A 27,533-nucleotide genomic window follows, 5' to 3' on the forward strand; every position below is an offset into this window, starting at 1 on the left:
GGACCAACCCTGTTAATGTGCAGGCTATATGCTTTACTATATAGTATAGTATAGGAAATATAGTATATTATATATATGCACATTTCTAATCATCAGTGCTGCATGGAAGATATCTATTATAGGAAATGAAATACTATATATGTACGTGCATATATACATATACATATATATATATGTATATATATATATATATATATATATATATATATATATATATATATATAATGTGTGCGTGTGTGTGTGTATACATAGTATTTCATTTCCTATAATAAAGACCAACCTGCTAATGCATATGCTAAAGAAATCACCACCATCTACCTTCCACACATTTTTCTGAATATGATTAGAAACTATGTCCCTTTAGACTGATAAAGTGGAGGCAGATAAAAACTGTTAGGTAGTTACATTTTAATCAGAGCGTTTAACTGGCCTGTTAATTGTTACTGAATTAAAAAACTCTTCCATGAGCTGTAAAAATATAAATGACCTATTTAGATAGATATGCATACGATATGGGCTGCTGCTCAAACTTCTGAGCACATCTTAAAAAAACACTCAATCACCAAAGACTCACAGCTTGAATTACTGTATACAAATGGCAGCAAGAACCAGTAGTTCCAAATTAATTTCCAACAGACACAGTAGAGAGTAGAGGGACAAGGTTGTAGATATTGTGTTTGCCAGCACTTCTGACAAAACCTTAGGTAAACAGCTGAGCTTGTCCTGTATCCTGAAGATAAACAAAATCTTAGTCTTGTGAACTAACATGTGCAGCCACTTCCAAAGGGATTCACCTCCAAAAACATCAGGATACAGAGTTCAGACCTGAGTCTTCTATCTATAGCAACCTGGCATATCTAAACAGCAGACTGGCTACATAGGAAGAGAGGTTATCTCTAGAAGTATAGATCCAAGGAAAGATAGTAAGCCATTTCTTTTATGGAAAAGCTGAACAAAATGATATTCTTTTCCATCACTATGTATCATATGCCACGTCCCTACCTCAGTAGTTCTGAACCTTTATAGACTCAACCTTTATAGACTCATTTGACTCCAGACACCTCTCCATAACTTTTGTAAATTGAGCAGCAGCTAATTTAAAAAAAACAATTTATTTAGTACAATGTTTACCTCCTTGCAGAGGTGCCAAGCCATGGAGTCTGGACAGTGGTCAGCAAGGATCACCCTGAGCCTGTACTGATCTGCTTATATCTATTCATCTCCTCACATCTCACAGCACTTTCCAAAGCCTTCTGCACCACCCCAGGTTGTCCTAGCTCCCTGGTTGAGAATTGCTGTCCTACATACTTAACTGTTAAATTTCTCTCAGACAGTAAGTTTGAGTCTGCTATCAGTCATTAACTAATCAATTCAAAGGCACAGAGTACACAAACTCAATTTATTATTCACACTTATATCAAGATATCACACTAAGATAGATCAAAAGAAGCCCATGAGCATCAATCCAGGCCAGGGGAAAACACAACTATTTTATATAAGGTGCACATCATGCTTATAGTAGATTTCTTCTTGATACTTTATAGGAGAATTTTATCTGCTGCCCAGTGCCACAGTACTGAAAAAAATAGAAAATACACATTTTTAAACACTAAAACTATATTTAAATACTATTTATGTATGTGTACAAATGCACTTAGGAGATTTCTCTCTTAGATACAAATATGTCTTCTGGTGAATTACTAAAGTCAATAATAGATGTTCAAATAAAGGCACAATCAGATCTAATCCCCAATCCTGACAACTGGACCTCATCCCATGCTTTAAATGAAATGTGTGGCTGCTGCACTTCTGGGGCTGAGAGCACACTGAAGAGGCCTCTGATGTGCTCCCATGACTCAGAAAATTCATGAGCTGACTAGTGCTCCTAGCCTCAGAAGTGCACTGGAGTCTTGAAAGGCTCTGGTGTGATCCTAAGCCTAGGAGCACAAATCAGCTGACTAGCACTTGCAGCCCCAGGAACACACCAGCCACACATTCAGTTTAAGGCATGACGGGAACCAGCCACAAAATTATTACACATATTTCATGGCTTATTCCCTGTTTTATTGTATCATTAATTGCTCAAATGTGTGGCCAGGCTACCACTTCAGACATGATTAACTAGTTAATCAGGGTGCCTAAGATACTTATGTCCACTTCACAGGCCGCTTGTGCTTAAGCACTCTCATAACCTGGAGAGTTAACAACAATGTGGTGACAAGCACCTCAGTGCATATCCTTTCATTAGCACCTGAGGAAGTGAGCTTGGGCTCATGAAAGCTTCTGCTATATACATCTCTGATTTAGTCTAAAAGGTGCAAATCTACCCTGCCTGCTACAAGCATATAAAATCCAGCTATTTTTAAAGCTGAAAATAATTTCACCATTTCTAATACCCAATTACACTTGGGCTAGGGACAGACATTCAAAAAGCCTAAGCCTAAATTGATTCCATCTTTGTAGGTTAGTCTAACCTGCAAAGCTTGAACCAGTTTCATAGTTTCACAGAAGTAGGGTCAGAGGGGACCTGAGCAGATCATCTAGTCCAACCCCCTGCCCTGGGCAGGAATGAATACAGGGCTCTCATGACCCCTACTAAGTTTAAGCTTAAATGACCCCAGCTAGGTAGTTACCAAGCCTCCTTTTAAAGACCTCTAAGGTAGGAGCCAGCACCACTTCCCTTGGAAGCTGGTTCCAGACCCTGGCCGCCCTGACTGTGAAGTAGCGCCTCCTGATGTCTAGCCTGAACCTACTCTCAGTCAACTTGTGGCCATTATTCCTTGTTACACCAGGAGGTGCTCAGGGGAACAGGGTGTCACCCAATCCCCTCTGGTCCCCCCTGGTAAGTTTATAGATGGCCACCAGGTCCTCTCTCAGCTTTCTCTTGTGAAGGTTGAACAGGTTCAGGTCCCGTAGCCTCCCCTCACAGGGTCTGCCCTGCTGCCTTGTGATCACGCGGGTGGCCCTCCTCTGGACCCACTCAATGATGTCCACATCCCTCCTGAAGTGCGGCACCCAGAACTGGACACAGTACTCCAGCTGTGGCCTAACCAGTGTCACATAGAGGGGGAGGATCACCTCCTTGGACCTGCTCATGTTGCATCTGTGGATACATGACAAGGTGCAGTTAGCCTTACTGACTGTGTCCTCACATTGGCGGCCCATGTTCATTTTGGAATCGATAATGACTCCAAGATCTCTTTCTGCCACTGTGCTTTCAAGAAGGGAGATCCCCAGCCTATAGGTATGCTGCTGGTTCTTACTGCCCAAGTGCAGTACCCTGCACTTGTCGGTATTGAATCCCATCCTATTCTCATTTGCCCACCCCTGTAACCTGTTCTGGTCCAGCTGTATCCTGTCCCTCCCTTCTAGCATGCCCACCTCACCCCAAATCTTGGTGTCATCAGAGAACTTGAACAGGGTGCTTTTCACCTCCTTGTCTAAGTCGCTGATAAAGAAATTGAACAGTGCGGGCCCGAGGACTGAGCCCTGGGGGACTCCACTGCCCACATCCCTCCAGGTCAAATATGACCCGTCAACCACCACTCTCTGGGTGCGGCCCCTTAGCCAATTTGCTATTCATCTGACTGTGTAGGCATCAATGCCACAGTCATGTAGCTTTTTAATGAGAATGGGGTGGTCGACAGTGTCAAAGGCCTTCCTGAAGTCCAGAAAGACTACATCCACCGTGACACCTGCGTCCAATGATTTTGTGACCTGATCGTAGAAGGCAATCAGGTTGGTTTGACAGGACCTGCCCCAATGAAGCCATGCTGGTTGCCCTTGAGCATCATCCCCCTTGCTGGTCCTTCCCGGATGTGCTCCTGGATAATTTTTTCAAAGAGCTTCCCCAGGACCAAAGTAAGACTAAGAGGCCTGTAGTTGCCTGGATCCTCCCTCCTCCCTTTTTTGAAAATGGGGACCACATTGGCCTTCTTCCAGTCATCTGGCACCTGGCCAGAGCACCATAAGTGCTCGTAAAGCCGTGCCAGGGGCCCCTCGATAACCCCTGCCAATTCCCTCAGCACCCTGGTGTGGAGAGCGTCTGGACCTGCTGATTTGAATACGTCCAGCCCCTCCAGAAGTTCCCTAACTCGGTCCTCCCTGACCCTAGGCCTGGCAGAGTCATTCCTGAGTCCATCCTGTATCCCGGTAGGGGAGAAGTCCCAGTCCCTGCTCAAAAAAATGGACACAAAGAGTTTGTTAAAAAGATCTGCCTTTTCCTCTGGTGCAACCACCAGATTGCCAAGCGTATCCTGTAGGGGCCCCACGTCGCCTGGTGCCTTCCTTTGCTCCCTATGTATTTAAAAAAAGGACTTTTTGTTGTCCTTGATCTTTGTTGCTAGCCCTAGTTCCATCTCTGCCTTAGCCTTCCTAACAGTCTCCCTGCAGACTCGCGCTATGGAGGTATACTCCTCTTTGGTGATAGCCCCCCGTCCACTGGATGTATGCCTTCTATTTGGTTTTCAGATGTTCCTGAATGCCTTTGGTGAGCCAAGGGGGCTTTTGAGCACACTTGCCCCCTTTGACTTGCATTGGGACTGTCACCCTTCGGGCTCAGAGGATCATCTGAAGGAATGACCACTCACCATGGACGCCTAGTTCCCCTACTTTCCGGAACTCCAGTGCCTCTCCTACTATCTCCTCAGCTCATTGAAGCTGGCCCTTCTGAAGTCAAGGGCTACTGCCTTGCTGCAGGCCCTTGACACCCTGCGCTGGATAGTAAGTTCCAGTAGGCAATGATCACTGTCACCCAGGTGGTTGAGCACCCGCAGCCCCCTCACCAGGTCATCGCCTGTGGCCAGGACCAGGTCCAGCAGGGCGTTCCCCCTGGTGGGACTGTGCACCTCCTGGGTTAGGTGGAGGTCTTGTATCCTAGCAAGGAACCTACGTGAGCGGTCAGACTGGCTGACTGCTCCTCCCACCAAATGTCCGGGTAGTTTAGATCACCCATGATGACTACGTCCCTCAACTTAACTGCCTCCGTGAGTTGACCCGAGAATTCATGGTCCAGCTCTTCCCCCTGGTTGGGTGGCTGATAGTAGACACCCACCATTAAGTCTCTTTCCCTGTGACTCCCTTGTATTCTGACCCAGAGCACTTCAGCCTGCCCCTTCTCGAACCCCATCCTGTTAGTTGAGGACGTGTATTGCTCTTTGACATAGAGCACCACACCCCCGCCTTTCCTCCCCTTTCTGTCCCACCTGTATAATCTATAACCCCTAATGTTTACCACCCAATCGTGGGTTGCATCCCCACCAGATTTCAGTGAGCCCTACTATGTCTGGGTTTGTACTAGCTATCCGGAGGGTGAGTTCCTCCTGTTTATTCCCCATACTTTGAGCATTAGTGTAAAGGCACTTAAGGCCTTCTGTTGGTGCACGCCCCACGCCTCCCCCCCCCTCCAATTCCTAGGCCTATCTGGACCCTTGTCACTTCCCTGGGTACCTCTTGTGCTCATCACTGGTCTTGGCTGGGAGGTGTCCTCATGTCCTCCTGTGGCCCCATCCCTCAGCAAAGCTAGTTTAAAGCACGCCGTACAACATCAGCCAACCTGGAAGAGAAGACACACTTGCCTTTAGGGGAGAGGTGAAGCCCATCCCACCCGAGCATGCCCCCTGCACAAAAATGCAGGTCCTTGTCCAGGAACCCGAGGCCTCCCTGATGGCACCAACTCCGAAACCTCCGGTTTGTTACAACCAAATTAGGTAGTGCCCATGTCACAAACAAGTAATAACCATTTAAAACAGTTTTTTCTGCACTAGGTTAACTAAGGGTTAACAATAATAATAGTAACCGCTTTTTTCTGCGCATGTCAAAAAAAAATTTATTGCTGCGCCGCTAACAGAGATAAAAACTTTTGCCTTCTTTGCTTTATATAAATCATTATAATTGGTCAAAAAAAACAGGGAGTAACCCTATGATAACACCCTAGCAAAAACCGCTAAATAATTGGCGATTCTAATTAAATTTATGACGTGGCAAAAAACAATTGGCTATCATACAAACAACACCCGCTTACATTTTTCGCAAAGTCAAAAACAACTCTGCCCACACCTTGGAGTAAATCTAACAAATTGATCAGTTGTCAGCGTCTTCCCGCCGCAACCTCCCTGGCGTACCCTTGCCCCGCATGCCCGATAAGCCGACCGCCGGCCCGTATATATATATCTGCAGAATAACTGAACAACAATCTCTAAGCTGTAACTAACTAAGTATCTCTAACCTCCGTCTTACAACACCTTGACGTGAGTAAACAATCTTGCTTTGCAACCAGTAAGCGTCTGCCTAATTAATTCCACTCCACGCGTCACAAGTACCCGCCTAACGGCCTTCTAAGGCCCCGAACCCTTATCTGCCCGGGTGGGAGTCAGGGAGAGCTGCTGGCCGGCTGCCCTGGGTCCCGACATGGTTCACCTCATTGATGCAGGCCTCGTGACACTGTCCACATATGCTGCAGGTTTTATTCTTAGGAAACTTTGTAGCTATGGAGTGTGAGAAGGGTTATTACCAGAGATCCAGGTTTTCCATTTCCCATGGAAAAATGTAGAAAACCATGGATTCCCTGTTTTTTCAAAGAAAATGAGGATTTCCCTTTTTAGCAGAGAAATCTGCAGATTGCCCACTTTTTCAAAGAGCTCTTGCAGGCTGGCATAGCTCCAGTTCTATGTTCCTAATAATTATTTCTTTAAAAGGTGCTGACTCATTATCTAAAGCAAGAAAATGTCAGAGGCAAAACCTTAGGACATCTTGCAATTAAAGTCTCAGCCAGTCTATTCCAGCTTAAACCAGTCTCTGGACTTTGCCTTTCATCAGTGCCCATTTTATTGCCCTTGACTCATTTCCTCCAATGGCTTATTGTTTGTCAGCTTTCTTTATGCCCCTAATTCCCTGACCTGGCATGGATGCAGACAGGTCATGACCCACCAAAATTATGGACAGTTTCATCAGTAACCACTGTGATAATGACAAACTAAGTATCAAGAACTTTGTGCCAAGGTAGAGAGGGTGTGAAGAAAGGGACAGAGACAGACGGAGGGAGGGATGAGGCATTAAAATGTTATCTAAAACTCCTCTCTATATAAAGTGTGACTGGTCCCAGAGGAACTAAAGAAACCATCAAGACAGACCTGACCTGCAAGCTGAGATGCCTACCTTACCATTCAAGCCGGTATACATTTCTCTTTTTTCCCAAATATAATTTGTGCAATACATCCTTTACTCCATTCTGCTCTTCTAAAGCCTTGTTGCATAAACTCAGTATGGGGGTGGGGAAACCAATCCGCTTATCTGAAATCAAATACAGTTCAAATAACAGTAGAACTAGTCATAAGATCAGATCTGAGAGATCAAATATATCACTGTTTTGTTTCACAGAGAATTATTAAAAGTAGTAATGAAGAATGGATTTGAGAGGCTCTTCCATTTTAAAAAAATGAGATAAAACAGATGAAGACTAGCCAGAGGTGATCAGAGAGAAGCAACAAAGTAACTATGTACCCTAAGTAATTGGTCTGTGAAGAAGACTGAAAAGGGCTAAATAACTTGGATGAGTATGATGTGGGGGTACAAGTTAATGATCTATACTTTACATGAAAGATCAAAACCAAAAGATAGAAAGGAATTTTTTGTTTTGGGTAGCATATGAGAGCATAGCAAGAAAAAATAGGATGGGGGAAAAAAGGGATTATAGGATGAATATCAAGAAAAACCTTCCTTAAAATGAAATCTATTACTAGAATAGCCACCCATTATAGTATTTGTAAAACAGACTGATCAAAGTTCTAGAAAATATGCTAGAGGTAAGTTTGTAATTAAGAAGTTTCCTGCTGATGGTGGGTCTCCTGGTGAAGAGTTATTTAATTTATAACACCAGTAGTGTGGGAGAAACTTGATGTTAGACATTATAAACCACAATCCATCCTATGTCTTTACCAACCAGGAGAGCATCAGGGTCTAATATATGAACAAAGTGCCAAAATCATTCTTGATGTGACTGCACTGAAGTCAGCAGTGTTATACCATGGATGAATCTGGCTCACTTTGTTTTCAAGCAGAAACTTCTTCAAATTCTAAATTACTTTGTGTCAGTTTTACAGTCTTTGCTGGACACTGCCATCTGCAAGGATCTGTCCTGTAAGATATAAATGCTGCATTTTATCATCAGGGCACGGGATCATGAGGACACACAATAACTGCCAACAAGAAAGAAAGGATGATAATTCTCTCACAAAATTATATTTGGGATATTTCTTAAAACTCCTATAGCCCATTGAAATCAGGAATGCCCTTCCTAACCATGAAACCAAGCTAGCCCCACTCTGACATTTTCTCCTTTCATTCAGGTTGCTGAACATAACAGTCAAGGAAGACAACAAGTGCATGAGACAGCTGGAGGAAGGGAGAAAGAAGCTGTGTTTCAAGCCTACCCAGGGTGCCCAGCAGTTTGGGTATTGCAAAACACTCACAGGTCTGCTGACCCTTTACCAGAGTTTAAGAAACCAAAGACCAAAGCACTGAAGTGTGACACGAGGCAACATGACACCACCAAAGGCTTACTCACTTTCCCTGAGATTTTCACACACTTCTTTCTTTCCTTCAGCACCCAGCTTTACTTGCCCTGTGCCTCCTGGCTCCTAAGGAGGGATTTCTTCTGCTGGTACTCTGTGGTCAAGGGTTACTGTAGCAGAAAGAACCATTATTTTGAATGTGACTGAATAGCCCCACAAGCCCTATGTTTTGTATCTCCCTGACAGATGATCAGCTGGAATCTCTTGCTCTTGGCCTTTGTCCTTGGCATCGGTGGGACTTTCCAGTATGGGTTACAAGTCTCGATCATAAACCCTCCTGCTGAGGTAAGCAAAAACTGCAAAGAAAATGAACAAATAGCTTTTCAATCCAGATTCTTTCACTGATTTCTCCTGGCCTGTCTCAGAACACTTTTGGCTTCTGCTTCCAATACTTGTGGCCCTGGTAACCATCATAGTTTTTCTACCACTGAGCTGGAAAGTAAAGGAAGGCTCTGGGGAATTCATAGCAGTGGGTACTTTTCCATTCCTCAGCCCTGGTCCAATCCTTTAGATCAATGTTTCTCAACTTTTCTAGACTCAAGGCACTCCTCAATAGACTCAAGGCACCCCTTGGAAAATGCCAGGTCTTACTTTTCACTTGGTTTTTCACTACAGAAAAATAATAGAGCAATTCTTCTGTTGCTATGTACTCAGAAAGACCACAGCAGGTGAGATTGTTTTTAACAATATGGATTCCTATTTAAAATCTCCAGATTTACCTTGTAAATTATGTTTGTACACCTAGCAATTCTAACACTGTGTGGCACCCCCATGGCACCCTTCAAAAGCTCCCAAGGGAATCACTGCTCTAGAGTGCATGACCTTTTCCTCTCTCATGAAGTATAAGGTCCCTTGTATCCATTTTTATTTCATCTTTTTAGCTAAGTGCTGGTCATCGGTGCAAAAAGTGTCAGGATCAGAACTGGGTATGACACTGGCATCAAGGGGCAGGAGCAAGGTACTTGTCTTTGGAAAAAGAAAGTAAGTGTGGTAGGTGAGACTGTGAAAGGGACTTAGAAAGATATCAACATTTAAACTTGAACTTTATTACTTATTACCAGTTTTACAGTAGCATGTAGGAACCCCAGTCAAGAAGCAGGCCCTTCTTCTGCTGTGTACTGGACAGTCAAGTAATAAAGAGGACAGAATTTGCCTTTAGAAAGCAAACAGTCAAGAGAAGAAATCCTGGACCCACTTCAATTTATGGAAATGTTGCCATGGATTTCAGCACGGCCTGGATTTCATCCAAGGCGTCAGACAGAATATAACAGGTGGATAAAACAGAGAAGTGGGAGTGGGTAGCAAGATCACATAACAAAACAAGGCAAGTTTATCAGATTAACAGAGGTCAGCTCACTGCTTGCCCAACAATATGTATAACTGATATTTAATATTGATATCTACTGCTGTTCTTTGCCCTTTGTGGATGAAATGTTCGCACCACTGAAGTAAACAACAAAAGTCCCATTATTTTCACTGGGCCCATGATTTCACCCCAGGTGTCATGAATACATGAAATAGAGAGAATATGTTATTCAAAAGAAGAAAAGTTGATCAAATCCAATTCTTTCTGTTTTTGTTCCAAGCACATTAAGAGCTTCATCAGTGAGATTTGGCTGGAGAGATACAGCTTTCCTCTCAGTGACAAGGGAGTCACATTACTGTGGTCCTCCATCGTGTCCATTTACAGTATCGGGGGGCTGCTGGGCTCCATGTATGCTGGATATTTTTCTATTAGATTTGGAAGGTAGGACAAATCTTTGTATGAGTCTATTTCTACTTACTCCAGTGACTGCAAAAACAAGTGACTCATGTCCTAAAGGAAACAGGCTGGCTGCAGACCCCAATGTCCTTTATCATGATTCACCCAAAGCACCGTGAGCTTCTCCCACAAAGAAAGGAAGTAGTTCCGAATGGCAATAAGGTGAAAAATATAATCTTATCCATTAAGAATTTCAAAAGAAATGTTCAAAGCAGCCAGATTGAATTTAGGGGATACTTCAAGGGGGATCCTTATGGGAAAGTCTCACCATTACCAATGGTTTACCAAAGTTCATCCTCCCATCTAAACATAGACTCATATTGCAGCAGAGCACACATGAGCAGTGTTCTCAAAAGCTGCAGCTGGCTTTTCACTCTGTGAAAGACAGTTGTCCTTTCCTCATGCCTTCTGGGCTCAAGTTGGTTGTGAGTATGGTATTATTATACTGAAATGCATCCCAGAATCTTTAGCTGATTTAAATTTCATGTAACTGTTGTTGAATGGTCAGTGAATGACACGCTCAGTATCATTATACTCAAGTTTCTTTCATATAAATTTCAGGAAGAAAGCCATGCTGTTTGTCAACATCCCTGCTCTCCTTGGTGCAGCTCTGATGGGATTCAGCAAGGTATTTGGATCCTTTGAGATGATCCTGCTTGGCAGATTCTTCTCTGGAATCTGTGCAGGTACATTTGCATACATCTTGTATTGATCTAAAAGGCACCTGACACCACCACAGTATTCCCCCATGAAGAAGTAAAAGGGCCTACACCATGCCTGGTTATTTGAGCCTGGGACCTTTTAAAAATCTCTCTAAGGTACCACATAAAGTTATGGTTCTATATAGACTTTAAATTAAGTAAATAATAAGAGTAACAGTTAATAATGTACAACCTTTGCATGTCTCCTATTCTTCTAAGTCAGAATTTACCATAGATAATATGGACAGCAAAGCACTGAAAATGTCAAAATATGCCCAGTATTTTTAGAAACATGCTCATTCGATAGTAAACCAACCTTTGATGTAGCTTTTCATGCAGAACTGCCCTGTCTGATATTCTGTTTCTATCTTTGCAGGTTTAGGTCTGAATATTCATGTCATGTATGTTGGAGAATGTGCTCCAAAGAAATTGCGTGGAGTCACTGCTATAACAGCTTCTACAGCCATCGCCATTGGAAAATCTGTAGGATTTGCCATCGGACTTGAGTAAGGAGACTTGAGGCTTATTTTTCTTTTCTTTTTTTTCTTCCTACTAAAATAAAAGAACATGTTTATGTAAGACTCCTTAAAGATAACTTAGCATCCCATGCTTCTCAAAGTATTCCAGGAAGCTAGTCTGCCAGACTGAAATAAGTGTAGCCCAAGTTACTAAGTCCTAACTAAATGGGAAACAAAAATATTATGCAACTATAAATTCCTGAAGGTCTTTGTTTCAACCACCATGAGCTTTCTAGCAAAGGAATGAAAGAGACAGATCAATCAAGATCATCATAAACCTTACAAAAAAAGAACATTTTTAATAGATTTTAGTACATATTTGGTGCAATATCTGAAATAGCTCCAATACTTCTAAAATTGGATTTTGCTTTTTTCTTAGAGGGTAGAAGGTATGAACTAGATCCTTCAATCTATCAAATGTTATTTCAAAAGGACACAAATATATACAGATTCACCAACTCAGGCAAATGTATACTCACCTGTGCACACCCTACCCGATACATGCTTTTTTAATAACTATCTCCCCTGTACTAAGAAGTCACCATACAGGCATACCCACATATGTGTCAGACTCACTGCTGGTGTGAGCTGATCTATAAACTGGGTGTTAAATGGCAGACTCCATCTTTGATGAAACAGGTACATCCCTGGAGTAGGAAACAGCAGATCAACATCTCCTATACTTCTAAATACTTGCACGGATAGTCTCTTTTGGGCCTTCAGCTCCAGGGTAACCAATCAATATTGCTATATTTACATATTATTTATTATTTATTATTTACATTATATTTATCTGCATACAGCAGACTGCCACAAACTACCATAATTCAGGTTCTCTTACTGCTGTACTTCTGTTTCAGAGAAATTCTAGGAGCAAAAGCCCTTTGGCCCGTTCTCATGGGGGTCAGTGCAATCCCAGCACTAATCCAGATGGTCACACTGCCTTTTTTCCCTGACTCTCCACGTTACCTTCTAATCGACAAAAAGGACAAAGAGGGTTGTGTCAAAGGTACAAAAATATGTCCTTAGTACTATCTTTAGCAAAGTTGGGCTGTTTCCTTAACAAATCCTTGGGCTACAGTTTAAAAGTATAATTACTAGGCAAACCACACAAACATGTATGGAGTGGAGAATAAAACCCTGGTTTCTTTTAACTCCAAATCCTAAACCCTCTGTATTAGAGGTAAAGATCTCTTCTACACTAGCATTAATATTTCCCTTATTCTGTCAGACACTTGAGGGTGACATGATCACACACACATACATGTGCATATGAATGTGATGAAATTAACTTGCATTAATAAGCACTGGAGTTTATTGCTCCTGGGGGCCACATTTACACATGCTGCAGAGGGGCTGGCTGGGATCATGAAGGTGCTTCAGTGCAGGGCTACCTGGCAGGCAGCCCCCACAGTGAAACACCCTTGTGCCCCAGCCAGCTGGGGCAATGTCTACAAATGTGCTGCTGTCTACATGTGTTTTTTACTCTGCAGCAGGATAGTACTTGTATTTAAAAGTACTGTCCTTCTGCAGAATACATTAACTTACTCCAGCCTAATAGGGATGCACATTTAGATACATGGCATTTACTGTGCAGCTAATTAATCTGCTGTGCAGTAAATGTCTTGTGTAGATGTGCCCAGAGTATATTACAGTCTTCATGTTAGCCCATGACCTTCTGTCTCATAATAGCCAGGGGCAGATACAGTATATTCAGGACCTGTATAAGATGCCAAATTGCCACTATTTAGTTGTAACCTTTTACTATCATGGCACAGCAAACAGTTCATTACGACCACTCTGCCTCTTCTGTAATTCTTTAAGTGTAGTTCTGAATACAAGTATTAATTTATACTAAAAAAAAATTATCAAGCAGCCTTGTGCTATTATCTCTTTTTACATTTTGAAAGATGAAACTCTGAAGCAAGAAAGATTTCTTAGCGTAAAACTCATTTTTCCTAGAGCTCTGTGTTTTGGGGTTTGCATTGGCCTGCCTGATGTAGGGGGATTTCTTTGTTGAGCAGAAAAGGGCTCTGAGCAGGTTTGGTTTGATTTTCACTGAAATGCCATAAGCAGTTACTGACCTACAGGAAGACTAATATCAATATTGTGACCAGAAGGATCAACATAAACTGAAGAAAATATCCTACTTGCTCAAAGATGCCTTTTTAAAATAATCTGTAGCTAACATGAGAAAACTACTGCCAGAGTGCAAGGAAATGGTATTCTGAATCATCATATAATTTAATAAATGAAAGTAAATGCGGAGAGACTAAATACAGTATTTTATACTGGATCTTTTTTCCTTTGGATAGCTATGAAACAGCTTTGGGGAGACAATGACCATGTGGCTGAAATAGATGACATGATAGCAGAACAAGAAATCATCAATGGAGAGAAGGCAAAAAGTGTTCTAGATCTCTTCAGGGACCAATCTGTGCGCTGGCAGCTGATCACTGTCTTTCTCGTCTGTTGCTGTCTGCAACTAATTGGTACCAATGCAGTAAGTCTACTACTTTTCTCAGACTTCCTCTCATCTAGATTCCTGATGATTCATAAATTAAAAGGATCCTTTGGAAACAGTAGTGAATTGTAATTTGTGAAGCAAATATGGGTGTAATAAAAATGAAAGAATTAAATTACTTCCCAGGAAAGGCCTATAGACGATGGGGAGCATAGAGTAGACAAAGAAAGGTAGCCCATACAATGCCCTCTGAAGGCTTGTTCATGAATTGTTTATGGTGTTATCATGAAGAGTAAATGCAGTCTGGGGCAGAATTCAATGATCCTTCATGTGCCTAAATAGCCTTTCCGGCACTTGGGCACAGTTTGTGATACCCATGCAGTATGGGCACAAAAGCATCCATATGGATGCTGAACATTCTCACTAGGATACACAGTGGTTGGGCAGATATGCATGCATGCATGTATCTGTATACCTGGTCTATGTTTCTTTTGCTTTGCTCAAACCATCTCACCACAGGTTGGGTATTACCCAGGTAGTTCTTCAGTGCTCCTTTTGAAGCCAAGCCATCATACAATGCATTTAATAGTCATTAGATAAAATGAATGAAAAAGGGTAAAGAAAATTTCTGCTTCTTTGGGAGCCAGAGTCTAGGCTAGAACCCAAGACCCATTCCTTTTGGAGGTAGTAGCCATATCATTAAGCCACACACCCTCTAGCTTGTTTAATTATTGGCCCCAGAGCTCTCCCTCTCTTTATGTCTAAGAAGCCAGTTTAAAAAGCAGAGCTGAAGAAAGGAGTTGATAATGCCTGATGGAAACTCTGCTCCTTTGGTTTACTAGATGAAGGTTAGGCAGTAACAGCAAAGAGAATACCGCGTTCTGTAAAAGTTTGGGGTTGCTTTTTCTTATGAGTATGGCTTATTGCTTTCTCTTTTTCCAGGTTTATTTTTATGCATATGACATCTTCATTAAAGCTGGAATTCCCTTCTCTCAAGTACGTTATGTCTCTCTGGGAACTGGTATCACTGAGGTTATCACCACTATTCTTTGTGTAAGTTGTTTTTGAGCAGAACTGTTTTGCAGAGATACCTATTTCATTTTATTTAATGATACTGTTTAAAGCAGTTTGGGGAAACAAATATCTGTAACAAAATAATAATAATGTCTTGCACTTGATATTGTTCATACAAACATTACAATCTATTTAGCAAAAAATGTGTATTATTAACCCTTTTATAGACGAGACATTACAGTTTTCCTCAAGGTCACAGAGCAAGTCATGGCCAAATCAGAAATAGAATCTGAAAGTGTCCTAACTCCCAAGCACATGTACCTCCTACAAAGCAAAATTCTCAGTAGCTATTATTGAGGATGTTTCTGCTTTTTATCTTTATGTTTCCTTCTACTGCAGTACTCTGCCTTTTCATGTTCTTTGATTCTCTATTGCTGATCATTTTTTATTGGTTCCACAGGGTTTTCTTATTGAACGTGCAGGAAGGAAGCCATTGCTTTGGACAAGCTATGTAACTATGACCTTGGCCTTAGGGCTTCTCACAGCCACTCTCTCACTGCAGGTAAGATCCCATCTCATCTATGCACCTGAGCAATGATTTCTACAACTGTATTTCTTTATGTTGCCACTACTGCTTCCACCTTCAAAACACCTGCTTTTTAACTCTGATTAGAATGATGTATTTGGCTAATCACCTCCCTGAAGATGACTTGTCACAGAGCACATGAGCAACAGACTGCAGCCAATGGCTTGATTCAGCTGCAGGGTTGCCATTCATTTCTGTTCCAAGCCAGTTTCCGTTTTGCTATTTCTCTATTGTTCATAATGTAGAAGAAGCTTGATTAACTGGAAATGTTCAGATGCAGTGTGGATTGAGCTTGTTTTAAAGGAGTTGTATGACACAAAATTTCTGATTCTTAGTGCTTTTGATTCCCGCTACAGGAGAGATCCTACTGGATACCGTATTGCTCTGTTGTGCTCATCTTTATTTTTATCATGAGTTTTGGAATTGGACCAGGTTGGTACTTTATAGCTGAATTACCTAGGTACCTTCTTTCTTTCCTCCAAAACAACATTTAGGCTGCAAACTACAGGGCTTTACAGACTTTGCTAATTCTGTCCTGGTCAGCATTGCCTTTAGGGCAGGGGTGTCAAATCACCTGGACACGGGTCAGATGAGTAGCATGGGGCCAGTCCGTGGGCCAGATGAGTAGTGTAGGGCTAGCTGACAGGCCAAATTGGTCTCACATGCTGAATCCAGCTTGGGGGGCTGTCTGATGCAGATACTGCAAGCAGTGGCAGTCCACCCCTGTGTGTACTGTATGCAGTGCTTGCACCAGATCTGGCCTGATTTGGCTAACGGGGCTGGTCCAGGCATGCACTGCATACAGTGTGAGGAGTCTCGTCTGAGACCCGCAGGCAGTACTGCAAGCCAGATGATAAGGCTTCATGAACCAGATTCAGCCCCTAGGCCATATGTTTGACATGCTTGCTTTTGTAGGTCTGATATTGGGCGAGATGTACATTCACCTTCTGAAGCATTCCTAAACCATTCCCCACTCTGACTGTGACAGGCACTTAAATAATTGTAAATCCCTTTCATCTAGCATATCTATGCTAGTTTATATTGTGAAATATATCTTCAGAGCATATGCTGATGTAGGTTTTCATTGAGGTATATAATGTAGCACATGATACAAAAATGTCTTTCTAGGTGTCTACGTTTTCTTTATTCTTTCTTTTTTTTAGCTGGAGTGTCATGTCCCCTGCCCACAGAAATCTTCATTCAATCATACAGACCTGCTGCCTATGTTTTCTCTGGTGGCTTAAGCTGGATCCAACTCTTCATCATTGGATTGGTATTCCCTTTCATTGTGGTGAGCAAAGCAAGCATTTTTGCTTAAAAAGGGGGGTAGTGCTAGAAGATGCTAATTTACATGAAGCTTCAGCACGCGAAGCTTAGAGCAAGCTTCACACAAGCGAACAGGGCTGACTCAGATGGAATTTTACAGAGTGATGATGGCTATTTTAAATCTTTATTTGATACTTTGCCATTGTCCACTAGGAACACAGGAGGCTACTCTAGATGCCATACGTGGTTAGAACTAGAGAGCGGTAAACCTGAAAGGTGTGGTTCAGACAAGCACTCAAACATTGAGACAGCTATCTGAATCTCTTCAAGCCCTTCCTGCCCCCCTTGTGAGAATGGATGTCAACCTATTTGTTTCTAGCAGCTCCTGCAGCACTAATAAGCACCAGGCAAGCCAAGGCCACGACCGCAATGAACCCGTGCTGGAACATTTCACATCCCTGTGCAGATTCTGTGCAGGGGAAAAGGGCAGATAGGGAGGGTCACTGGAGTATAATGTAGTATCCTGACCACTAAATCAAGCATTGACACTCAAAATCTGCTGAACAGGCAATTTCTTTACTTAAAATGAGGAGGGAAAAATTGGCCTGAATCTTAAAAACGGGGACCAGATACTAAGCTGCCATCAGTGCTGCTGTACTGATTTATACCAGCTCAGTACCTGATCCAGGTTTTTCCAAAACTGTTTCTAAAAAGGAGAATGGACTTGAAACCATTTGTATTAACTAAAGTCTCTCTATTTTTTTCCTCATGCAGGATGGTCTTGGCACTTACTGTTTCATTTTTTTCTTACTGTATTGCTTGTTCATGGCTATTTTTGTCTTTCTGGTTATGCCAGAGACTAAAGGAAAGACTATGTTACAAATCAGGGAGGATTTCAATCGCCTGAACTATCGGGGAAAGAAGAAACTTATAGATCCAGAGAAGAGTGGCCATATGGTCAACACTACGCGACTCTAAGATTAAACGGCCCGGTGTTATTTTGTTCTTACGTGTATTACAGCAGTGCCTAGAAATGTCAATCAGGGATTGGAATTCTTTTGTGCTAGGCACCATGTAAAAATGAATTTAAAAAAAACAGCTCCTGCCCCTAAGGGCAAAGGATAAACTCCATTTTCTATTCCAAAAGCTCAACTTTGAGCTGAATAAAATCCTGCAGAGAGTTTAAAAAAAACACAATGCAAAGTATAATGAAAGAAAATCTAAGCCAGTGTCAGCAAGCAACTGTTGTACTGTTCATACGTGTTCTGGCTAAGATCAAGTGTAATATAATATACTGTCTTTATGCCTGGAAACAGGGTTGGTAAAGAACTAAGCAATAGCTGTCACACAAGCACTGATTACTAAACATGAATCTGGCATCGGAGAAAGATTGTAGAAATTTCAATTGTTCAGCACATTTGTAAAATAGCAACAAACACAAAGGTAGAACTTTCTATTTGAAACAATCTGCTGCTATTTTTCATGCTTTCTTCAGTAAGTATTGTGAACTGTTGTTTATATCACATAAGTAAATATTTCCAAGAGAGGGGAACTTATAGTATTTTTATCTATCCCAGTTAGAGAAAAGTATTTTGTCTGTCAGTGGTGTAGGTTGTAGCTGTGTTGGTCTGACTCTAAGGACACAGGCAGCCAAGGTTCTTTGGGTAAATCCAATATCTTTCATTAGACCAACTCAAATAGTTGGAAAAATTCTTCTTAGCAAGCTTTTGGGCACAAACACCCTTCATCAGGCTGAGTGAACATTGACCAAGGGAAGCCCATAGCCATACCTGTATGTATCTATACAGTATCAGTGCCAAAGAGAAAAAAACCCTCAAGCTAGGATGTTCATAGGCTGCTTGTGATAACTTTCCCAGCTCAGCTAAATGGATGCTTGTACATGTCTATGCATGTAGCAAAGCTTCATACATTTAAAAAAATCTGGTCTGAAGGAAATAAGAAACAACTTAACTGGGCAAAGCACTGAAATACAGCCTGCTGCATCTGAACAAAAATTCATGTTTCCAGACCAGCTGTGAAAAATGAGGATATGGCATCTGCCATGGACCAGGCTGCAAAGCTCTAAGTGCCCTGACAGTCTCTGTGCCGTGTAAGCAGTGCACAGTCTGACCGAGCTGCAAAACAAAACCAGGTCAAAAGCAGGAGAATGTGAATGCGCTAGTCCACAGTAAGCAGCTTTCTCTTCACCAGAAACTATGCAATTTCCCCTTGGACTTGAATTAATAGTTAGTGCTGGCACAGAACAGCAACAGCAAGGGATTCTGGGAGATTTAATTAATGGGACTCAAGAACTTCCTGCTGTTCAGCATCTACTGGGAAAACTCCATTCAGGAGTGTTTTCTTGTCTCTCCAGTTCTCTGGATATTTTATATTCTTACTCCAAAAGAGTTGAGGGGTAAAAAGGAATCACATTTGTTTTCTACATTTCCAGAAAAAGTGTACAGAAAAAGATGAAAAAAAAAAAAAAGAAAAATTGAAAAAAAAATACAACTGACTGTTGCCTTGGCAAGTGGAATTTATAACATTTAACACTTTGGGTCATTTTATGCTCATATCTTCACAACAGAGCGTACAGATCTCATACAATGTACCTGAAGCCCTCACAAGCACGGTGGCCCTCCCCAGCACAAGCACCTTTCCTACTAACATGGTTTACAGGGAGCTGATGAGCAGAATACCTGAATCTCACTATATTTTGTTCACCAGACAGACCTTATTTCTGACATAGTAGTATTAAGCCACTAATTTCTGGTCCCACGCTCCTTTTCTTTTTAATGATCTTAATACAATCCTTGCATGGTCTCAAGAGCTTTATTGTTAGGCCTAATTCAATTTTATCAACTCTAATTTCTCCTTTCATAAATAACAATAATTGTAACATGAAGTAAATGAAGTAAGCCACAGGCCCATGCATTTCAGTCCTCTGAAAGACTTAATACACGCACCTCCCTTTGGCTTCAATGGGGTTTGAGGGCACTCATATTTCTTAGTTCCTGACACTCAGGATGAAATTAACTCTCTGTCTTAGATCCTCTTTCCTCACAATCAATCTGCACCAAATTTCACAGTATGACACAACAGTCTGGTACTGACTTAGATCCTGGTGTGTCTCTCCAAACATTACAGCAAGTGACCTATCTGATCCCACTTAGTCAACCCAACTTTTCACCTACTTCCCTCCCTTAGGTAATTTTGTCAGCAAGTGGAGCAATGTTCAGTGTAACATTAACACAACAACCAGCTAAAATGGATTTTGGAGGATAGGTTAAGTGAGTACTTGTAAGTCTGAAATACCTCTATCCAAGAAAGGTATGTATCCAAACTAGGCACTTTTCATTAATTTCCAGAGCTGGATCAAATGGGTCATACATTAACACAATACATTTCTGACAGTTAGTGATCTCAGCATTAGTTTTGTAACAATCATCTTTCTAGCAACAGGTTAAACACTAGCAGGATAGATCCAGCCCTTTTTTCCTTCTTAGGAAGATAAATTTATCATCATGATAGGGTTGCTGTCTTTTACAGGTGTGCAAAGTGGGCCCTATTCAATTCAGATTCAGATTTGGCCCGGATCTGGGACAGTGATTCGGTTCATTGATTTGGATCACTGTCCCTGATTCAATTCAGCTGAATCTGAATCTGAAGATTGGATGCTGATTCGGAGAATCAGAGATTTGGACATAGACACAGCTTTACAAGTTTTTTCTACATACCTCGAGGTAGCAGTGCAGCTTGTGAATGCTGTGATGCAGGGGCGCATGGAGCATCCCACAGGAATGTGGGACGGGGGGCCCTCCACACGCTCAACAGCGAACCCAGAAGTGGACCGGAAGTACTTCCAGTCTACTTCTGGGTCTGCCAGGGAGCGTGCAAGAGAGGCCTCCCCACACCCCGCCCAGCTTGACGATTGGCTGCAGAGGGCCCCGGGTGCCCCCCCAGACCCAGAAGGCACCAGTCACCAAGCCAGAGGAGCACGGGGGGGGCTCCCAGCGTACTCCCCAGTGTACCCGGAAATGGATCGGAAATGCTTCTGGTCTACTTCTGGGTCTGCTATCAAGTGCGCTGGGGAGCCCCCCATGCTTCTTTGGGACACTCCATGTGCCCCAGCATCACAGCACTCTCAAACCCCTGCTACCGAGGGGGATGTAGAAAAAAACATTTAAAGCTGTGTCCATGTCCGAATTTCTGAATCTTTCCAAATCTCTCCGAATTGATTTGGAGGGTTCCGACTGGATTCGGAGAGTTAAAGTGTCCTCTGATTTGATTCAGATTTGCAGATTTGGCCACCGAATCAAGCCAAATGTCCACTGAATCAAATCAGGGACTGAAGCTTCGCACAGCCCTACTCTCTTCCCCATGTAAACATTAAAGTATGGGGAGGGGTAATGTGGGAGAAGATACAAATGAGATATTTAGGCATGAGACCTGGGATGAAAATGGACAATAGTGTGGAAAGGAAGAGAAAATGATAGCAGAGATGGAGAGAAGGTGGATCTGTGCAGAGCCTTAGTGAGATTTGAAGTCCAAGCTTGATACAAAAGGTAAAAGCAAAGCAATGCATGGAAATCAGCAAGGGAAGTAAAACAGAGTAGCAGATGAGGAAATTTATTTAGAAAACAGTACTTTGTATGAATGAAAGGAGGAAAAGATGAGATAGGTAGATGCCTGAAAGAAAAAGGCTGTGATAAAGCAAGGAAACTCAAATATGAGAACAGGGAGTTCTGTAGTATGAACAGATAGGAAACATTTATTTTGGAGCTTCTGTAAAAGAGGAAGAGAGAAAATCTGAAAAATTATTTGATATCAGGGAAAAGACAGAAAGGGGTTAAATAAAACACGGAGATTTCATTCCTGGTTGGTGCTAAGGATGATGGAGTAGTCACAGAACAAAGAACTGCAGGAGTGGGAAAGGTATGGGCAGAAAGATGAAAAGCTCAATTTTCAAGGTATTAGCATGCTATATGGCAGCAAAACATTTAGTCATATATAATCAAGATGGCTTAGTGATGTGAGATCAGATGGTGAAGAGGTCAAGGTATAACTCAGTACACATAGCCTGTGCTAAGGGAACACAGCTATGGTTTTCAACCCATATTTACCTAGTTAACTTGCAACTGCCCACAAATAGTGTGCCGGGTCCTATGAACCAGCACAGGAAAGCAGGGTTCTGTGACCCTGATTTACTTCATTGTAAGGTGCCTAATGCACTGAACGCAGGGTTTCTGTTTTGGTTTTTGTTATTTTGATGATTCCCTCAGGTTGGTCCTGCTAGCTCTAAGTTCAGTATGTGATGAGAGGCTATGGTGCTTTTCTGACAGAGGGACCTCTTTCAGGAAAACCCCAAAGATAGTTAAGCTCTGGAGGCAGCTTAGATAAGTGTTAATGTTACTTGTTATATCCACTAATAATATGGCCAAAGGAAAAGACTATATCCAGATCATACCATTATGTGTATTCTCACTTTGGAGAGCCACATAAAACATTTTCAAAGTCTGAAAATGAAATCTGTTTCTTTGATTAACCCTTTTTCCTCTCCTTAATATGAACACAGTGGTTTGCTATTATAGACTTGCTTTCCTGTGCTGGGATACAGGCTGTGATTTTTACACACTTATTTTTCTGGGGAATATGTTGCATTGATGCTTTCATTTTAGAGAAGGAATATATATACATGACACTGACTCCTCCATTAGTCAGCAAGGCCATGTTGTTGTTTTCATGGCAGAGTGTTTGACATACGTATTTTTTGAAATATTCAGCTGTACTGAATTCTGTCCCATGGTTGAAAAATCATATAATTCACTGAAAAGCTAGGAAGTAAATATTTAACTCCAGTCCCAGGATGCCAGTTCTGTTTTACCTAAATACCATGCTTAGTTAAAAAGTATAGAAACCAGATTACTTATTTCACAGACTTGAAAGGGATTCTAGGTTCAGTCAAGTTTTCAACAAGAAATGGCAAGTTTCTTCTCAAACCTGGTGAGTATCCAGCTTTTTCATCATATTAGAAAGTAATAAGAGGGAAACCCCCACCCTAGCTACTAATGCCGGTGCTAGGGAGCTGACTGTACAATTACAGTAAACACACTTTAAAATAGGTAAAACGTACAAGATGGGAATGAGACTTTTTTCTGGTGAAGTTGAACAGAGGAAGAAAATGGTTTTGAGGGCATTATTTCTTTAACAGTAATAGGGAAGGGTGCATTTAATAAGGATGAGTTGATCCTGATGAGAAACTTCCAGGAATAGTTGGAAGCTGAGTTAAAAAGGCAGAAAAACAGATACAACACAATGGGACTGTAACGGCACGCTGAACTTCTTTGAGGGACTATTAGGAAGGCAATACCTTCAAAAATGTACTAGAGATACATTGAGTTGTAAACAACAGAGGTATGAGAGAATGACTATGTGGGAAGGCACGTAAAAACGGGCCCTGTAGGATGGACGCCAAACTGCTGTGTAAAATTGCAGCTTGAAAAGCATTATAGCAGAGTTTATTACAGTGAAGGCCGAGAGCCCCGTTCTCTTTAAAGGTAGACATTTCTAAATATTCTAAAACTCCCCTGCTTATTCGGGTTGCACTGAACTTTGGATAGCAGGATGGGTTAATTTGTCAAATTTGGTGTCATTAAAAGAAGGAGTTCTTTAGACACAGCCTCCTAAAAGACAGATTTTTATTTTTTTTTTACTTTTGGCAACTTCTACCAATCAAAAAGCTTAGATCTTAACTGGTTAGCATGCACCTTACCTAATCCATATTGCGTACTGTGCCTTTGGGGAACAAAATTGAACTTAGTATTCAGGAAAGAGCCAGGCTCTATACACAGTCATGAATTAATGAACTAAGTTGCCTTGGACATTCAGTTGACTTTATAGACTTTGCCTGCCAATTTTCATGCGAAGTGGGAAGCTTAAGGAGACATGAATTAATTGTTGAATCAGTCCAACGCTAAGCCACTGTCTGAGTGAATCCAACTCTGTGGCATTCTTAAGAAAATGCATCTAAACAGACTCTGTTCCTGCTTGGACATTTCTTATACTGTGGAAATGTAATCTGCATAAAGCAGAATATTGAGAACATACTCAAATCATTTTTTAAATTAAAATAAAATACATGGAAATGGCTGCAGCAATCAGAGAGGACAAAGGAGGTGACAGAATTTCACCCAATTTCTTTCAGATTATGCTTCCAACAGTAGTTTATTCTAAACCATATTTCTCTAGTTTGTTTAAGAGAATATCAAGAGGAAAAACTTTATTCAAGTCCAGGTATATCACCTCTACTGTTTTTCTCCTATCCACAAGGCCTGATTCTGTCATAGAAGGAAATTAGCTTGGTTTAACATGAATTTCCTGGCAAATTCACATTGGCTGTTACTGACCACCTCATCATCTTCTAGGTGCTTAAAGATTGTTTATTCCTGATAGTGCCTTTCTAGGAACTGAAGTTATGTCAGTAATTCCTTAAGGTCTCCTTTTTCCTCTTTTAAAAACAGATGAGAACCCAGAGAGTTCTCATGAACGGATCTGCATCATCCTGGCAAGAAGTAGCCAGTGGTGTCCCTCAGGGGTCCGTAGGTCAACATCTTTATCAATGATTTGGATGTGGGGGTGAAAAGCTCTCTGGCCAAGTTTGCAGATGACGCCAAGTTATAGATTCATAGATTCATAGATGTTAGGGTCGGAAGGGACCACAATAGATCATCGAGTCCGACCCCCTGCATAAGCAGGAAAGAGTGCTGGGTCTAGATGACCCCAGCTAGATACTCATCTAACCTCCTCTTGAAGACCCCCAGGGTAGGGGAGAGCACCACCTCCCTTGGGAGCCCGTTATGGGGGAGTGTGGCCATGCTGGAAGATAGGTTGCAGATACAGGCAGACCTGGACGGGCTGGAGAGTTAGGTGGACCAGAACCAGATGAAGTTCAACACTCAGAAGTGTAAGGTGCTCCATCTGGGGGCAAACAATCCCCAACATATCTACAGGCTCAGCCACGATAATTTGACTTGCCCCACAGCCAAAAGGGACCTAGGTGTAGCGATCGACCATCACATGAACATGAGCTGGCAGTGCGATGCTGTGGCCAGCAGGGCAAACAACATGCTGGCATGCATTAACTGTTGCATCACATGCAAAACTAAGGAAGTGATACTCTCACTGTACTCCACACTGGTGAGACCACAGCTGGAGTATTGCGTCCGGTTCTGGGCACCACACTTTAACAAGGACATGGAAAAACTTGAGAGGGTCCAGAGAAGAGCCACCTATATGATCAGGGACTTGCAAGACAAGCCATACGAGGAGAGGCTGAGGGACTTGGGCATCTTCAGACTACAGAAGAGAAGGCTGAGAGGGGACTTGGTAGAGGCTTACTGCTACATCAGGGGAGTACATCAAGAACTCGGTGAACAGCTGTTCACCAGGGCACCCCTGGGGAAGACCAGGAGCAATGGATACAAACTCCTGGAAGAACACTTCAGGCTCAATTCCAGGAAAAACTGTTTCACAATCCAAAGTTCAGACTGTGGAATAAACTCCCTCCAGTCATGGTGCAGTCACCTACCCTGGAAATCTTCAAAAGGAGACAAGACAGTCACCTCGCTGGGGTCACTTGACCCCAGTTGTCTTTTCCTCCCTCATGCTGGGGGCTGGACCCCATGATCTACAAGGTCCCTTCCAGCCCCTTACAATCTATGAATCTAAGATACTATGATTGCCTCTTCCAGTGTTCTGAAACCTCACCCATTCTCCATGGTTCTCAAAGATACTTGCCAATGGCTCTGACATTGCTTTGCCAATTTACTAGGTAATTTAGAGTAAAGTTCGTTAGGCCCAGATGATTTGAAGGCATCTAACTTTTCTAAGTAGCCTTTAATCTGTTCCTATTGTATTCTAGCCTAAGTTCCTGACCCTTTACCATTATTCCTAATTGTGTTAGTCATTTGATCAAAATTAACCTGTTTAGTAAGGACTGTAGCAAAAAGGCAGTAAAAAGACTTTCTGCACCTGCCCAACAAATGTTTAGCCCACTTCTGAAAAAAATACCATCCCTGCTAAACTGAAAAACCTCTCTTACCCTTATACATGTAATGCTATGAACATAGCCAGACAAGGTTCCTTGGGTGAATTTGATATCTTTTATTAGACCAACCCAAATGGTTGGAGAATAGTTATTAAGCAAGCAATCGGGTTCAAAAACCCTTCGTCAGACTAAGGAAGCTTCAGCAGTTGGTGTGTGCTCTTCCTGGATGGAATCTATGAATGTTATGGATGCTATGAACATTATACTTTCACTTACCAATCATAAACAACACAGATCACTTACCTCTCATCTAACTACTGACAACTCCCTGTGTTCCATTCCTGATACAATCAGCACATGGGAGAGTGAAATAAAGCATAATGAAGTTCTCTTTTTGATAACAGGTAATCGAACAGAAGATCTCACTCCCTTCTCTGGGGCATGGCCTTCCCAGGTTACTTCATATCATAAGCACAGCTCTGCCAAGCTGCTCTATCTACTCATGGTGCCAGTCAGTGCAGTTACACTTAGTTCTGTGAATGCAGCTGTAGAGCTTGCCAATAATTTTGATTAGCTCTTGAGAGCACGGATGGGTGTGCATCTTAACTCTTCATTCCCAAGTTTCCTCAAAGTTTGAGTTTTGCTGCACTCAAAATTCAGAAGGGACATAAAATATTCCTAAACAATCTTAACCCTTCATTAACAAGAAAGGATGTGGATACATGGACCTGAGGAACATGCCATTCTCATGGTCTGCAAACATGTTTTATCATCTTTTGACAGGTCCAGTACCAGAGGCTATTTCAAATGTTCTTTGTTCTGGGAATTGGAGGAAACCTCTTATGTGGTTTTCAGATTTCTGTGATCAACTACCCTTCCATGGTAAGGAAACCTTTAAACAAAGACAGCTCTGGGGTTGGATCTCCATGGAGCTGTGTTTTGCCCAAAGGCAGCTCTAAGAAAAAGTATTTTTATTTAAACTATTCCCAGCTCCTCCACTTAATCCTCTCCAATAGGAAAGAGTAAGATAAGAATCCATGTAAAGGATACAATTTCATATCATTCATGGCATTCCAGTAGCCTAACCAAAGGGTAGAGGTTGTTGGAATATGATTATTATTCTCTGTTTGGTCTAGTGCTGAACTGAAGGACTTGAGGAGAGGAGTTTGGTGCTAATACTTTCTTCATTGTGAACCATTTTTAAGTCCCTGCAGTCATCCTCTTTGGACTAGATCATAAGGGTTTTATGCAACTTATAAAACTGGTGCAGACACAGTCCTCCCTAAAGTATAAGGATTGAAAATAATGGATGTTTATCTCTAACCTGTTATTTGGCTTTCCTCCCTTTGTACTTGTTACCTACACTCAAGAACATTTACATAATAAAGGAATTCATAAAAGGCCCAATACTTGAATGGAAATTCATAGTGGGCACATCTACACACTCATTAATGCACGGTAATTAAAGCACATTAAGTTTAGTACCTGTAATGACAGGAACTAATTTAATCCACCATAATCAGCACTACTGTGCACTAGCACAAATGAACAGGTTTTTGGGGTGTGTCTACACATGCACACACTAAGGTGCATTAATGCAGTGAGC

The 27,533-nt window shown here is 41.9% G+C and overlaps 1 protein-coding gene and 1 long non-coding RNA gene across 6 annotated transcripts in view; one reads left to right on the top strand and one right to left on the bottom strand.

The window, feature by feature from the left end:
- Positions 1-1,385: 1,385 nt before the first annotated feature.
- LOC109284655 (uncharacterized) lies at positions 1,386-6,259 on the bottom strand. Of its 2 annotated transcripts, none has more exons than XR_002092191.2 (3): positions 6,023-6,259; positions 5,449-5,554; positions 1,386-1,576 (listed from the first exon to the last, which is right to left on the bottom strand). It is a non-coding gene; the product is annotated as an uncharacterized LOC109284655 (long non-coding RNA). The 2 variants fall into 2 exon arrangements; XR_009455151.1 differs by having other exon boundaries at positions 6,058-6,258.
- An 822-nt stretch (positions 6,260-7,081) lies between these two features.
- Positions 7,082-27,533, top strand: part of LOC106737419 (solute carrier family 2, facilitated glucose transporter member 11) — a 36,181-nt gene continuing 15,729 nt past the window's right edge. The window contains exons 1-13 of one of the 4 annotated variants that reach the window (XM_019493654.2): positions 7,133-7,171; positions 8,346-8,450; positions 8,757-8,855; positions 10,157-10,317; positions 10,894-11,018; positions 11,410-11,539; positions 12,412-12,560; positions 13,867-14,054; positions 14,958-15,068; positions 15,490-15,591; positions 15,972-16,047; positions 16,779-16,906; positions 26,711-26,809. In XM_019493654.2, coding sequence (XP_019349199.1) covers positions 7,148-7,171; positions 8,346-8,450; positions 8,757-8,855; positions 10,157-10,317; positions 10,894-11,018; positions 11,410-11,539; positions 12,412-12,560; positions 13,867-14,054; positions 14,958-15,068; positions 15,490-15,591; positions 15,972-16,047; positions 16,779-16,906; positions 26,711-26,809 — 1,497 coding nt within the window. In that variant the 5' untranslated portion in view covers positions 7,133-7,147. Of the gene's footprint in view, positions 7,172-8,345; positions 8,451-8,521; positions 8,660-8,756; positions 8,856-9,451; positions 9,529-10,156; positions 10,318-10,893; positions 11,019-11,409; positions 11,540-12,411; positions 12,561-13,866; positions 14,055-14,957; positions 15,069-15,489; positions 15,592-15,971; positions 16,048-16,778; positions 16,907-26,710; positions 26,810-27,533 lie in introns of those variants that run through there. The other 3 variants (XM_059713498.1, XM_059713499.1, XM_059713501.1) reach the window with 3 other exon arrangements.

The sequence above is a fragment of the Alligator mississippiensis genome, chromosome 10 (assembly GCF_030867095.1).
Source record: "Alligator mississippiensis isolate rAllMis1 chromosome 10, rAllMis1, whole genome shotgun sequence".
In the NCBI taxonomy this organism is placed as follows: domain Eukaryota; kingdom Metazoa; phylum Chordata; order Crocodylia; family Alligatoridae; genus Alligator; species Alligator mississippiensis.